The sequence below is a fragment of the Elgaria multicarinata genome, chromosome 11 (assembly GCF_023053635.1).
Source record: "Elgaria multicarinata webbii isolate HBS135686 ecotype San Diego chromosome 11, rElgMul1.1.pri, whole genome shotgun sequence".
NCBI lineage: Eukaryota > Metazoa > Chordata > Lepidosauria > Squamata > Anguidae > Elgaria > Elgaria multicarinata.
In genome coordinates, this window is record NC_086181.1 from 17,634,247 (window position 1) to 17,644,957 (window position 10,711).

General features: G+C 44.6%; 2 protein-coding genes across 11 annotated transcripts in view; both read left to right on the forward strand.

Annotated features, from left to right (window-relative positions):
* PPFIA3 (PTPRF interacting protein alpha 3) overlaps nt 1–149 on the forward strand; it is a 140,274-nt gene extending 140,125 nt beyond the window's left edge. For all 10 annotated transcript variants that reach the window (XM_063137750.1, XM_063137757.1, XM_063137762.1 and 7 more), the window contains one exon: nt 140–149. The gene's annotated coding sequence lies outside the window, so the exon portion shown is untranslated. The remainder of the gene's footprint in view (nt 1–139) is intronic.
* TRPM4 (transient receptor potential cation channel subfamily M member 4) overlaps nt 1–961 on the forward strand; it is a 47,411-nt gene extending 46,450 nt beyond the window's left edge. Inside the window, exons 24-25 of the mRNA XM_063137766.1 lie at nt 65–161; nt 926–961. Coding sequence (XP_062993836.1) covers nt 65–161; nt 926–930 — 102 coding nt within the window. The 3' untranslated portion in view covers nt 931–961. The remainder of the gene's footprint in view (nt 1–64; nt 162–925) is intronic.
* The last annotated feature ends 9,750 nt before the right edge of the window (nt 962–10,711 follow it).

Genomic DNA, 10,711 nt, shown 5'->3' on the forward strand with positions numbered 1-10,711 from the left:
CGATACGCCCCACATACCAGAGATGGCATCTCCTCCTCATTTCTTCCCCATTTACTTCCACAAGATGGAGTACTGCACCAAGGCCTTGTCTTGGATGGTTGATGTCTTGGCCCAGAGTGACATAGCCAAAGGGAGGGAGGCTCCTCCCCCGCAGAAAAGAGGTGAGTAGATGGGTGGACCCCAGAAATCCTTGAGGACGTGGACCGCTGAGTGAATGCATGAGCAGTGATTCCAGTGCACCAGCAGAATCAAAGCTCTTCCAGCCCAAGGGCCAAATTCAATTTCGGAGAAGCTGTTAGGGGCCGCATTCCAGTGGTGGGCGGGGCCAAAGGAAAAGGGGTGGGGATAACCCCCCAAATACCAGGATAATTTAAATTTATGCTCTTACAACCAGTAATGAAGGCTTAAAAGGGTTAGTTGTGTTCCTGAAGGCAAGAACAGCCAGAAGCAACCACGTGCCACCTGCCTTCCACAACCCTCCCCGATCCATGTCGCACCTGCCTATTCCTCACCATTTACCTCTCCTGCCAGTTCACTCCTGAGGGCCAAATTGCATCAGCTAGTGAGCTGACAATTCTCAGGACAGCGGGTGGGGATTTAACCCTTTCCTCTCCTGCTGTGGCACTGAGGAAAATCCCTCTTCTGACGGGAGGAAATAGCCCGCAGAGACTGCCATTTATCCCACTTTTCACCGGCCTGCTAAACCAGGGGCTGTCGATTTGTAGGCCCGCAACATTTGGAGGGGCACATCTCCCATCAGACCTAGCCAGAGTAGCCAGTAGCAAGGCATGATGGGAGTTGCAGGCCAAAACGTCTGGAGGGCCACAGATTGCCCTCCCTCAATGTGCTGAATGTATCCTGGTGAGCTCATTCTGCCCCCATGGTTGTAAATCCGAATGCTTTGCTGTTCTCTCTTTCCCTGCAGACTGAATTGCTCCATGGAACCTCCAGACTGAAGGAGGTCCATTGCTCTCTTCGCCTGCCGCTCCAGAGCCATTATTCATGGACAGAGCCTAGGCTATCAGAGGCCTTTGCCACAGGTCTTGATGGGGGAACGTGGAATCCCATAATGTCCCTAGCAATCTAGCTGTCAGCATTTAGAATGGGGTAGGTGATAACGCAGAATATATATACACACACCCAAACATTTGAAAACCTGCTCCCTACACACTAGGAACCTCTTTGAATTCTGGGAACTAAGGGACCATTCTGTGAATCTTGAATTCTTGCTACTGTCAGACCATTCTGGACTTCCTACGCTTGCAATGAAGAAAGGACTGTGGAGAGAGAGCTGGTTCAACTTTCAACCCAGCCACAGACTCCCTGTCTCTCATCCTTAGTTTCTATTTCTGCATTGGAAGAAGAATCTACCTCTTAGAGTTGCTGTTGTTGTTGTTGTTGTTGTTGTTGTTGTTATTATTTTTGTTTTATTTTTAAAAGAAGATCTCACATGCTAGAAGTGCAATAGAACGTGTTTTGCATGCATGTCGGTACATGAATCAGCTGCTGGTTAGATTTTGTTCAATAACTTATTATTTGTCTTTGCTTAATATGCATGAGCAGCAAGCGCTGGGACTCTCCTCGCAGGAACGATTGGAAAGGGACCTCACTGAGCCATCCACATGTTTGGGACTCCAATAATTCCTCTCCATTAGCCATGCTGGCTGGGGCTGATGGGGCTCGTAGTCCCAAACCTGGATGGCACTGGGCTGCCCACCCCTGGGCCGCCCACCCCTGGGCCGCCCACCCCTGACTCAGTAGAATAGCAAAGCCCCCGGCCAGGTCCCTGACACGTGCAGTGAAGTGGTTGAAATGAGCCTTGTCTGAGGCTGTAGAACGAAGCCACTGTGCGTCAGAGTCAACTGGTTCCTATACGGCAGTCGTCCCCCTAGCTCTTGAGGTGCACAGCGCAGGTCAACATCCGTCTGCTAGGGGTATGACTGCTTGCCATCTCATTGCTGACTCTGGGGGGGATCTATACTACTGCTTTAAAGCGCTTTATAACAGTTTTGACAACTGTTGGGGCCCAGGACACACTGCATATACAGGTTTCGAAACGTTTTCAAAGTGCTTTAAAGCGCTTTAAAAGCAGTAGTGTAGATCCCCCCTCTGTCTCTGCCAGCAGAGCAGCTGTGGTACTGAGTAGGCAGGCTGGCTGACAGACTCAGAGCAATGTGTAAGAGACCATATTCCACAGCAGGGGAAGGCAGAAGGTAGATCTTGGCCCACTGGTGGCCTGGGGCCCTTCCACACGCTGTACTGAAGGCGCATGCATGCGCCCCAACTATGGCCCCAAAACGATAGTGTGGACTACAGCCAGAAGAGACGGAGGAGGAGGCGGCTGGGGAATCCGGGCGCGTCCTTGCCGCCGCCGCCTCCCCGCGAGCCTCCTGCTGCCTGGGTAAGAGCGACCCGGGTCGGAGAGCTCGGCTTCCGCTTCCGCCTCCTCCGTCTCTTCTGGCTGTAGTACACACTATCGTTTTGGGGTCGTACTTGGGGCGCATGTGTGGAAGGGCCCCTGCTTAGTGCAGGTGTGCTGAGTTTTGCTGAGTTTTGCATCCCAAAGGCCAAATTCCATGTCGGAGAACTTCTGGCGGGCAGCACCAAAGGCAAAGGGATGCCCCCCCCCCCAAATACTAGTAGATTTAAACTTAAACCCCTTGCTGCCAGTAACTAAACCTTTGGAAAGGCATTTCAGCCTTTTAAAATGGAGGGAAGCGGCACAAAATCTGGAAAACCACCAAACCGTCAAGGGGAAAGGGGGCGGATCCAGGCGAGGGGCCATCTGGGGAATCCTTTGAGGACCGGCTTTGGCTCACAGATCCAGGCTTCTGCACGCCTGTTCTAGTGCATTTTACTAGCTGGGATTCTTAGAAAAGACCTTAGATAGATGGTGCAAGACAATTCTTATATTCTTAAGAAAAAGTGCATGCTCAGGATCACGCAACCTAAGATTACAGTTATGTCTTGATTGGTAAGAGATCCAAAAGATCATACACTTTTGCTTTGTAAAGTTAAAACACATTGGTGGACTGTCAGGAACCTAGTTTTGCTTTTTAATTAGATCATGCAAGATTGAAGTTCTCCTGCCCCTGTTCTAGAGCAGACCCAGAGTGAACCACTAATTCTATACCAAGTAGGATATTTCACTATGAAAACCGTATGAAAAAGGTATATAAAAGGCAGAAGCCACACTACTGCTTTCTAGCAATATTGAAGTGCACTTCAAGATATTCACTACTGCTTTATGGTGGAGCTGAAGTGCACTGACAACTGTTGGGGCCCATGACACATCTACACCAAACATGATATAACACTATGAAAGTGGTATGAAAGCGGTCTATGGTATGTGTCAATGGGCCCCAACAGTTGTCAGTGCACTTCAATACCACTATAAAGCAGTAGTGTGGCTCCTGCCTTTTCTATACCACGTTCATACCGCTTTCATAGTGGAATATCCTGCTTGGTGTAGATGAGCCCAGAGTCTTCAGACAGGGTGGGGGGCATCTCCGCTCCGGGCATGGTTAAGGGATCCTTTGCTTTTGGAGGCTCTGGATATGCTCGAAGACACTTCATCTGAGATCTTTTACAAACAAAAGGTAGTAGCAATCCTGAATATCTTAAAGTACCTGCCTTAGTACATAGGTGGAGACTTCTAGGCCAGTAGAACAGCCTAATTCTACCTCTCCTTTCGAATAATATATATTAATATAAAAGGGAAACCACACAGCAGAGATCGCTAGAATGCAACGCAAACTGCCCTTTTTGGAATTGGATGCTTAACACTTGTGCCATAAACTGCCCTGAGGATATTTGTGAGTTGGGTGGTATATAAATAGATAAATATCCTACCCCCCCCACTCCCAAACTGCTATTAATCCTGCTGGGGGAAAAGACATTCACGATATAGGTACACATATCCCTCACCACCACCGAGTGGGGCTATAGTAGCGGCTATGTCAGGGGGTAGATTCAGATTAACAAAATGGTACATTGGGGAATTGCTGACCGCTCCCTCCCGCAATATCAATGTGCTCTGCACCATTTGCCCAGCCACCCCAACTCTATTGCCACAGCTGCTTTTCAGGTTTGAAAGAGCCGGGCGATAGGGTCATAGATCTGTCATGTCAGATGTGTTTTGGCCCTGAGGTCAGACGTCTCAAGACTCTGCCACTCTGCTAGTAGCATATTGATTTGTACTTTTTTTAAAAAATGACTGTAATCATGAGAATGTCCCCAGTGTTTTGGGGATTAAACGAGAGCAAAACAGTGGTTATGGTTAGATTTTTATTTTTTTGCACTAAGACTTACATTATGGCACTGGAAGGCAAGGTCCCTCCCAAATAGAGTAATTAGGTTTTAGGTTTGGGGGATTTTTTTAAAAAGAGAAAACTTTTTCCTGTATACCGTATTTCTTTGATTCTAAGACATACTTTTCCCCCCATATAAACATCTCTAAAAATGGAGTGCGTCTTAGAATCGCGGGTGCGTTTATTATTTCTTAGAATCAAAGCTTTTTTTCTGTTGGTGGTACTGAAATTAGTGTGCGTCTTACAATCGATGGCTTCTTAGAATCGAAGAAATACGGTATTTTGTTTGGTAAATTGTCTTTGCCAATGAATGAAAAGAGGGTGTTAACAAATCAAACACTCAAGAGTCCCATTCCCTTCACTTCCCAATACAGCTTTCTTTGTCCAAGAACATTTTTCTAGTGCTGCTAATGAAATATTACAGAATCATAAACTATGTTTTGAGATTGTCGCAAATAAGAGAAGGAAGTTGTAGTGCTCTTTTATTGATTGTTGATATTTTGTAATAGATTGAACTTTATTAAAATATTTATAAAAATGTGCTGGAGGCCTTTAATGTTTTAGAACAAATGTTGTTGATGGTCATCACTGTGAATTTCCCTCAAGTCTAAAAACAAGTTACTTTAGTCTTCCCAACAAGAAGAAAAATCCAGCTGCTGCTCTCTTGGCCCAAACATGGGACAAGCTCCGTGAAAAGGGAAAGAAATGCACGCCCTGACATCTCAACAGGGACGTGATTGTGGTACCCCAGTTTTCACTTTATGAACTCTACCTTCCTCTATTGTTACCCTTCGTTAATGGTTCTTTGCTCTCTGTCGTATGCAGTATTAATTTACTTTGCCATTTGGGGGGGGATATATTTTAAAAATCCATTAAAAGCACAATTAAGGAACTGCAATTAAAGGAAACTCTGTTAACAGTAGCAAACCCTGTTAACAGCAGCAGCTTGCAATGAATGAGGATACAGTCAGAAAAGATATTTGACGAAAGGGGAGAATGTAACACACAGAGTATAGCAAAAGCTTCAAAGTACAGCAAAACCTACAAAAGTAGGAGTGAGTGAAGTTAATTTCAGATACATTGAATCTCTCACTTGTTCTTTATTTCAGTGATTTTAACACTAAGATGCTATGTAGAACAGATTTGTCTTAAATGTGTGCTGTAAAATCAGACATGTGACCAAAACTATGTAAGGGTAGGCATGCCCCCTTGGTGCTGGACCCCCCGTGGGGGGCGACCATGTTGTCCTCCTTTTTGGTTTCCAAAATATGGTCACCCTAGATATAGGGAGTCTGTGAACCACTAATTCTCTTCCCTGCCTAGCTGAATTCTTAGCCCTTGGTCTGCTCTTCTGCCTTCTGTAGGGTGACTATATGAAAAAGAAGGACAGGGCTTCTGTAACAATTGTAGAGGAAAGGGAATTTCAGCAAGTGTTATTTGTATGCATGGAGCACCTGGTGGAATTCCCTTGTTATCAAAGTTAAACCTGCCCTCTTTTGTATCTGATCACTCTAGTATAGCTCCTGCAGCTTTAACTGTTAGGATAAAAAGGGAAATTCCCTTTTTTCTAAAACGGTTGAAGATACAGGAGCCCTGACCTCCTTTCCATATGGTCACCCTACCTTCTGCTATGACACCATCTTTCATCATCATATCCCACTTTGAATATTCTCCTTGAGCCCACCTCACAAACCCCAGGTTACCATGGGAACAGCAATAAACAGTTTTACATCATTGCAATTGCATGGCCTATTCCTTACCGGACATTTGGACGGTCAGGACTGCTGCTGCCTGACTCTACAGTGTTTGCGAAGATTTCCAGAGTTGCGGCCTTTTCTAGCATCATGGCAGGTAAGAAATTTTTTCTTAGATGTGGAGAATAGAATGAGGAATAATGTAGTAAAGAATTTCTGTCTGTTAGTTTTATAAACGTTTTTAGATGTAAGTGATCAGAATGGTGGTAAACCCACATATCCAAAAAGGTAATCTCATTTCTATCTTAATGAGAGGAAAATTTGATGTTGCTATAGTATTGATCCAGGTTACAAATTCAATGAAACTGGATTTGCAAAAATTAAAAAAAAAAATCATCTGTGTATCGTTTATAGAAAAGTATTTCCTTATAGAACGGGTTTTGAGCCAGATGAGAGATAAAATCCTCTTCCAGCCGTGCCATGAATAAATTGGCCACACTAGGGGCAAAAGGGCTTTCCATGGCAACGCCTCGAATTTGCAGGAATTTTTTTTCATCAAACCTAAAATAGTTTTTTTCTAATATGATCTCAGTAAGTTCTAATAGGACATAGGTAGGTGGAGAAAGATTATCCCGTTTATTGAGATACCATTCAACAGTATTGCATGCCTCATCATGGGGGATATTAGTATAGAGGGAATTGACATCCAATGTTGCCATAATGGCATCAGACGGAATATATTTACCCTCTATTTTATTGATGAAATCAGAGGTATCCTTTAAATATGAAGGCATTTGAGCCCCGAAGGGGCACAAGAAATGGTCAACATATTGGGATAAGGGCTCTAAAATGGAATTACACCCTGAGATTATTGGGCGTTCTTGTGGTGGGAAACTTGATTTATGGATTTTAGGTATGACGTAGAAAACCGGTATGCGAGCGTGTGATTTTTGTAGAAACTTTGCCGTTTGTTCATCTATATATCCCCAAAGCATGGCGTCATTGCTTGCAGTTCTTATAAAAAAAGAGATATTCTTGGTAGGGTCTGATCTGCAGGGTTTGTAGCAAGATGAGTCCTGTAGTTGTCTAAACACCTCTTTCAGATAACCCTGTTTGTCCAGTAGGACAATCACACACCCTTTATCTGCTTCCTTGATGATTATAGACGGATCATTAGCCAGGTTCTTTACAATTTCCCAATCTTTATTTGATAAATTGTGCCATGCTGATGGGATGTGTAGTTCCAGTTGATGTAAATCTTTTAACACAAGATGCTCAAATACTTGTATATGCGGATTGTAGAAATTAGGATTGAACATAGAGTGCGGGCGGAAGATAGAAGAAGTGTCAGGTGCACTATCACCAAAAAATTCTCTCAATTTTATTTGATGCACCAAATGAAATAAATCAAGCCTTGTATGAAAAACGTTGTATCACAGTGTAGGGACAAAACTCATGCCCAGATTCAATATCCTTCTCTCTTCATTGGATAGTGTTCGGGAAGATAGGTTCACAATCAAATCTTGTTGCGACCTCTGCGACGTGGACGATGGGTGGAAAAATGCTCCCTTCTGGGGTGTAAAGGTCTGTCCCAGGAGGTTCTATTTGAACCTTCATCACCGGAGGTCCCAGTGTATTCTTCCATTGTATCCGTACTATCCAGGTCTGTAGAACATATGATGCATCCTGCCAAGACACTTTCTTTGTAGGCTTCCTTTTAGGGTGTTCATCAGACATCTGTTGTTCAGAAGGACCCTTGCTTTGGGGGCCCTCAGAGCGCTAGAGTAAGAAATGTGTGTGGGAATGAAGTGCCTATGAAGACTTCCTACTTTCCTGCTGTAATCCTAAAATAGCATTAGAAGACAAAGAGGCTGGCTCTGGTTTCCCATGACCGCAACTCAAATCTCATTGGGGCTTTTGAGTGACGGGTCCAAGGGAGCCGGAAGCTCTTATGTATTAATTAATCCAGAGCAAAAAGTTCCAGAAAGTCAAGGAAGGTTGGGAGAAGAATGTGATGTTTAAATAGATAGCTCTCTCTAACAAGAATCATAGCAAAATATAAAAGGCGAAGGAAATTTGGCTGGTGCCCAAGACTGCGCCGAGATTATCCATTCACATTTGGGAGAAGACTTTGGTCAAAGCAAACGCTTATTTCTCAAACTTACTGTGTGGTTTGACTTACTCTTTTGCTCCCCTAACAGCCTCCCTCCCCCACTCCCAGCACCTTCCATTCAGGCCAAGCGGCCATCCCTTCTTTGGACTCCCGTTTGCATCATGAGAGTCTCTGGCCTGGTAGAACCTTGGGATCCCAGTAGGAACGGCAGTAAGCAAGTGCAGAGGATGCCCATTCCATGGGTTCCTCTTTACTTGAGGGCGGCACCTCTTTGTGCCAATTCAGATGTTATTGAAACTGGCAGGCTGCAAAGCAAAGGGCTGCCCTCCAGCTCCATCCTGATGTGGGTTCAAAGGAGTGTTTTTCTGTTTGGGTGCTCAGACTCCATGTCCGCCTTGTATTTGGTTCTTGCACAAGTGACCTTTCGTTGAGTCTTATTTTGTAAGTGTGCCCAAAACAGCCTTTCAAAATGCCAAATATGCCCACCAACCCAAAAAGGTTGGGCACCCGTGCCCTGGCAGCTCCTGTTGAAGCAGCAGCATGGGGAAAGGACTTTGCCTGGGGGGACCTGAGAGAATGGCTGCCAATCAGCAAAGACAGGGAGGCCCAGTGGTTTGGCCCAGTATTAGGGGATTTCCAACACACCCACCTGCGACAGTAAGTGGGCTATCACCTTTCTTGCAGGGGGAGGGGTACTAATGAAGAGAAGATGGAGCAGAGACAACCATCTCAATAATATTTATTGATTTATTAGGATTTATGGATGTTTGACATCCGCAGATTTCAAAGTAGCGAACACAAACCATAAAAACATAAACATGTAAAAACAATATGTAGAATAGATTGTATGTATTATTATTATTATTATTATTATTATTATTATTATTATTTATTCATTTATTTATATAGCACCATCAATGTACATGGTGCTGTACAGCGTAAAACAGTAAATAGCAAGACCCTGCCGCATAGGCTTACATTGTAGATGAATTACACAAAGAACGCTTGCATAGACTGATGTGTCTTCTTCCCAGCAGAATCCAGAGAGGATTTGCGACTGCCCCGGATCCCTCAGGAGAGAGGACTGTGCAGCACAGTGGGAAGACCTCTGCCAAGGCCACGTCCCGATCCATGGTCACTCCCCAAAACTCAACTGGCTCCTGTGAAGCCACTGCCAACTTCTCAGCCGAAGAAAGTGCCGACCAGACTGCCAAAGGTGGTGGAGGCCTCCTTCCCATGGCCCCTGGATCAAAGCAAGACCACTTGACCCAAGCCAATACAATTGACCCTTTGGCCAATGCCAGCGCCAACTGTACAGAAGCCGGTGCCGCCTCCAACAACTGTACAGAAGCCGGTGCCGCCTCATGTGCGGACCCCAGATATCATCATCTTGTGGGTAACCCCACTCTACATGTCTACTCCAAAGCCGGTGACACCCCCAATGCAGAGCCTAGGAACAACTTTGCCGAAGAAGCCACTCCTGGTATCTCTTCCAAAGTCGATGGCGACCTGCGTCGAAAAGGCCGCTGCGCCAAAACTAGGAGAGAAACCTTGGAGAAGGTCAGTGGTGACCGATGGACCCAAGTCAGGGCCGTCCAACTGGTCCAGGCCAACGTGGCTTCATCATCCAAAGCCACTGCACAGGTCAGTGATGAGACTACGATGTTTGTAAGGATTCGCCATGATTCATATTGATTCATATTAGGGGGAAGGGGTTGTTGCAAACCATTTTGCCCATTTTGCTCATACCTTTACATTTGCTTTCAAAAACAGTTTTTTAATTGTTTGTACATGTTTTTTCAGTGTTAGAAGGGGATCACCCTGATTGTAGGGATGCAAGGGGCGCTTTCAATTGACACACACGGGATTGCTGTCTTGTTCCTAATTATTTTGAGTAGTTGCCTCAATTGAAAGGCATCATGGTACAGCCTAAGATTTGGGACACCCAACCCCCCTAGTTTAGATGTCTGGAAGAGAGCCGCTTGATTGACATGGATGCATTTGACCCCTCCACTGAACGTGGCTAGAGCTTTTTGCCAACGTTTGAACTCATTTCCAGGAGTCTCTACTGGCAAGGTATGAAACAGAGAAGACAGTTTAGGCAACAAAGTCATTTTCAGGGCCATATTCCTCCCTAGTCAAGATAATTTAAGTTTCTTCCACAGAATCACTTGAAACCCCTTTTGTTTGAATGGAAGACTAACATGTTATGCCTTCATTTTTCCAGAGTGCCGTAGGATTTATTCCATCCAGCTTGGGTGAATGCATTTTTGTAAAGCGAAAATGGTAAAATGTTTGAAAAACTACTAAAAATCAGCGGATGAACCTATGTGCTTCAAAATTGCCATGCATCTAGCCCTACTTAGGTTCTATCACACTGCAAAATTGCAGGTGTGTATCTTGAAAAATGACAGCGTATTTTTAAAGAATATTTTTTAAAACTCAAAACTTAAAAAAAACCCTAAAAATTAGCAACTGAAACCATGTGCTTCAAAATTGCCATGCCTAAGGATATATTTAGAAGCTATCAGGCTGCCAAGTTACGTGTGTTTACCTTTAAAAATGACGGTGATATAGAAAAATATAAAAGGCTA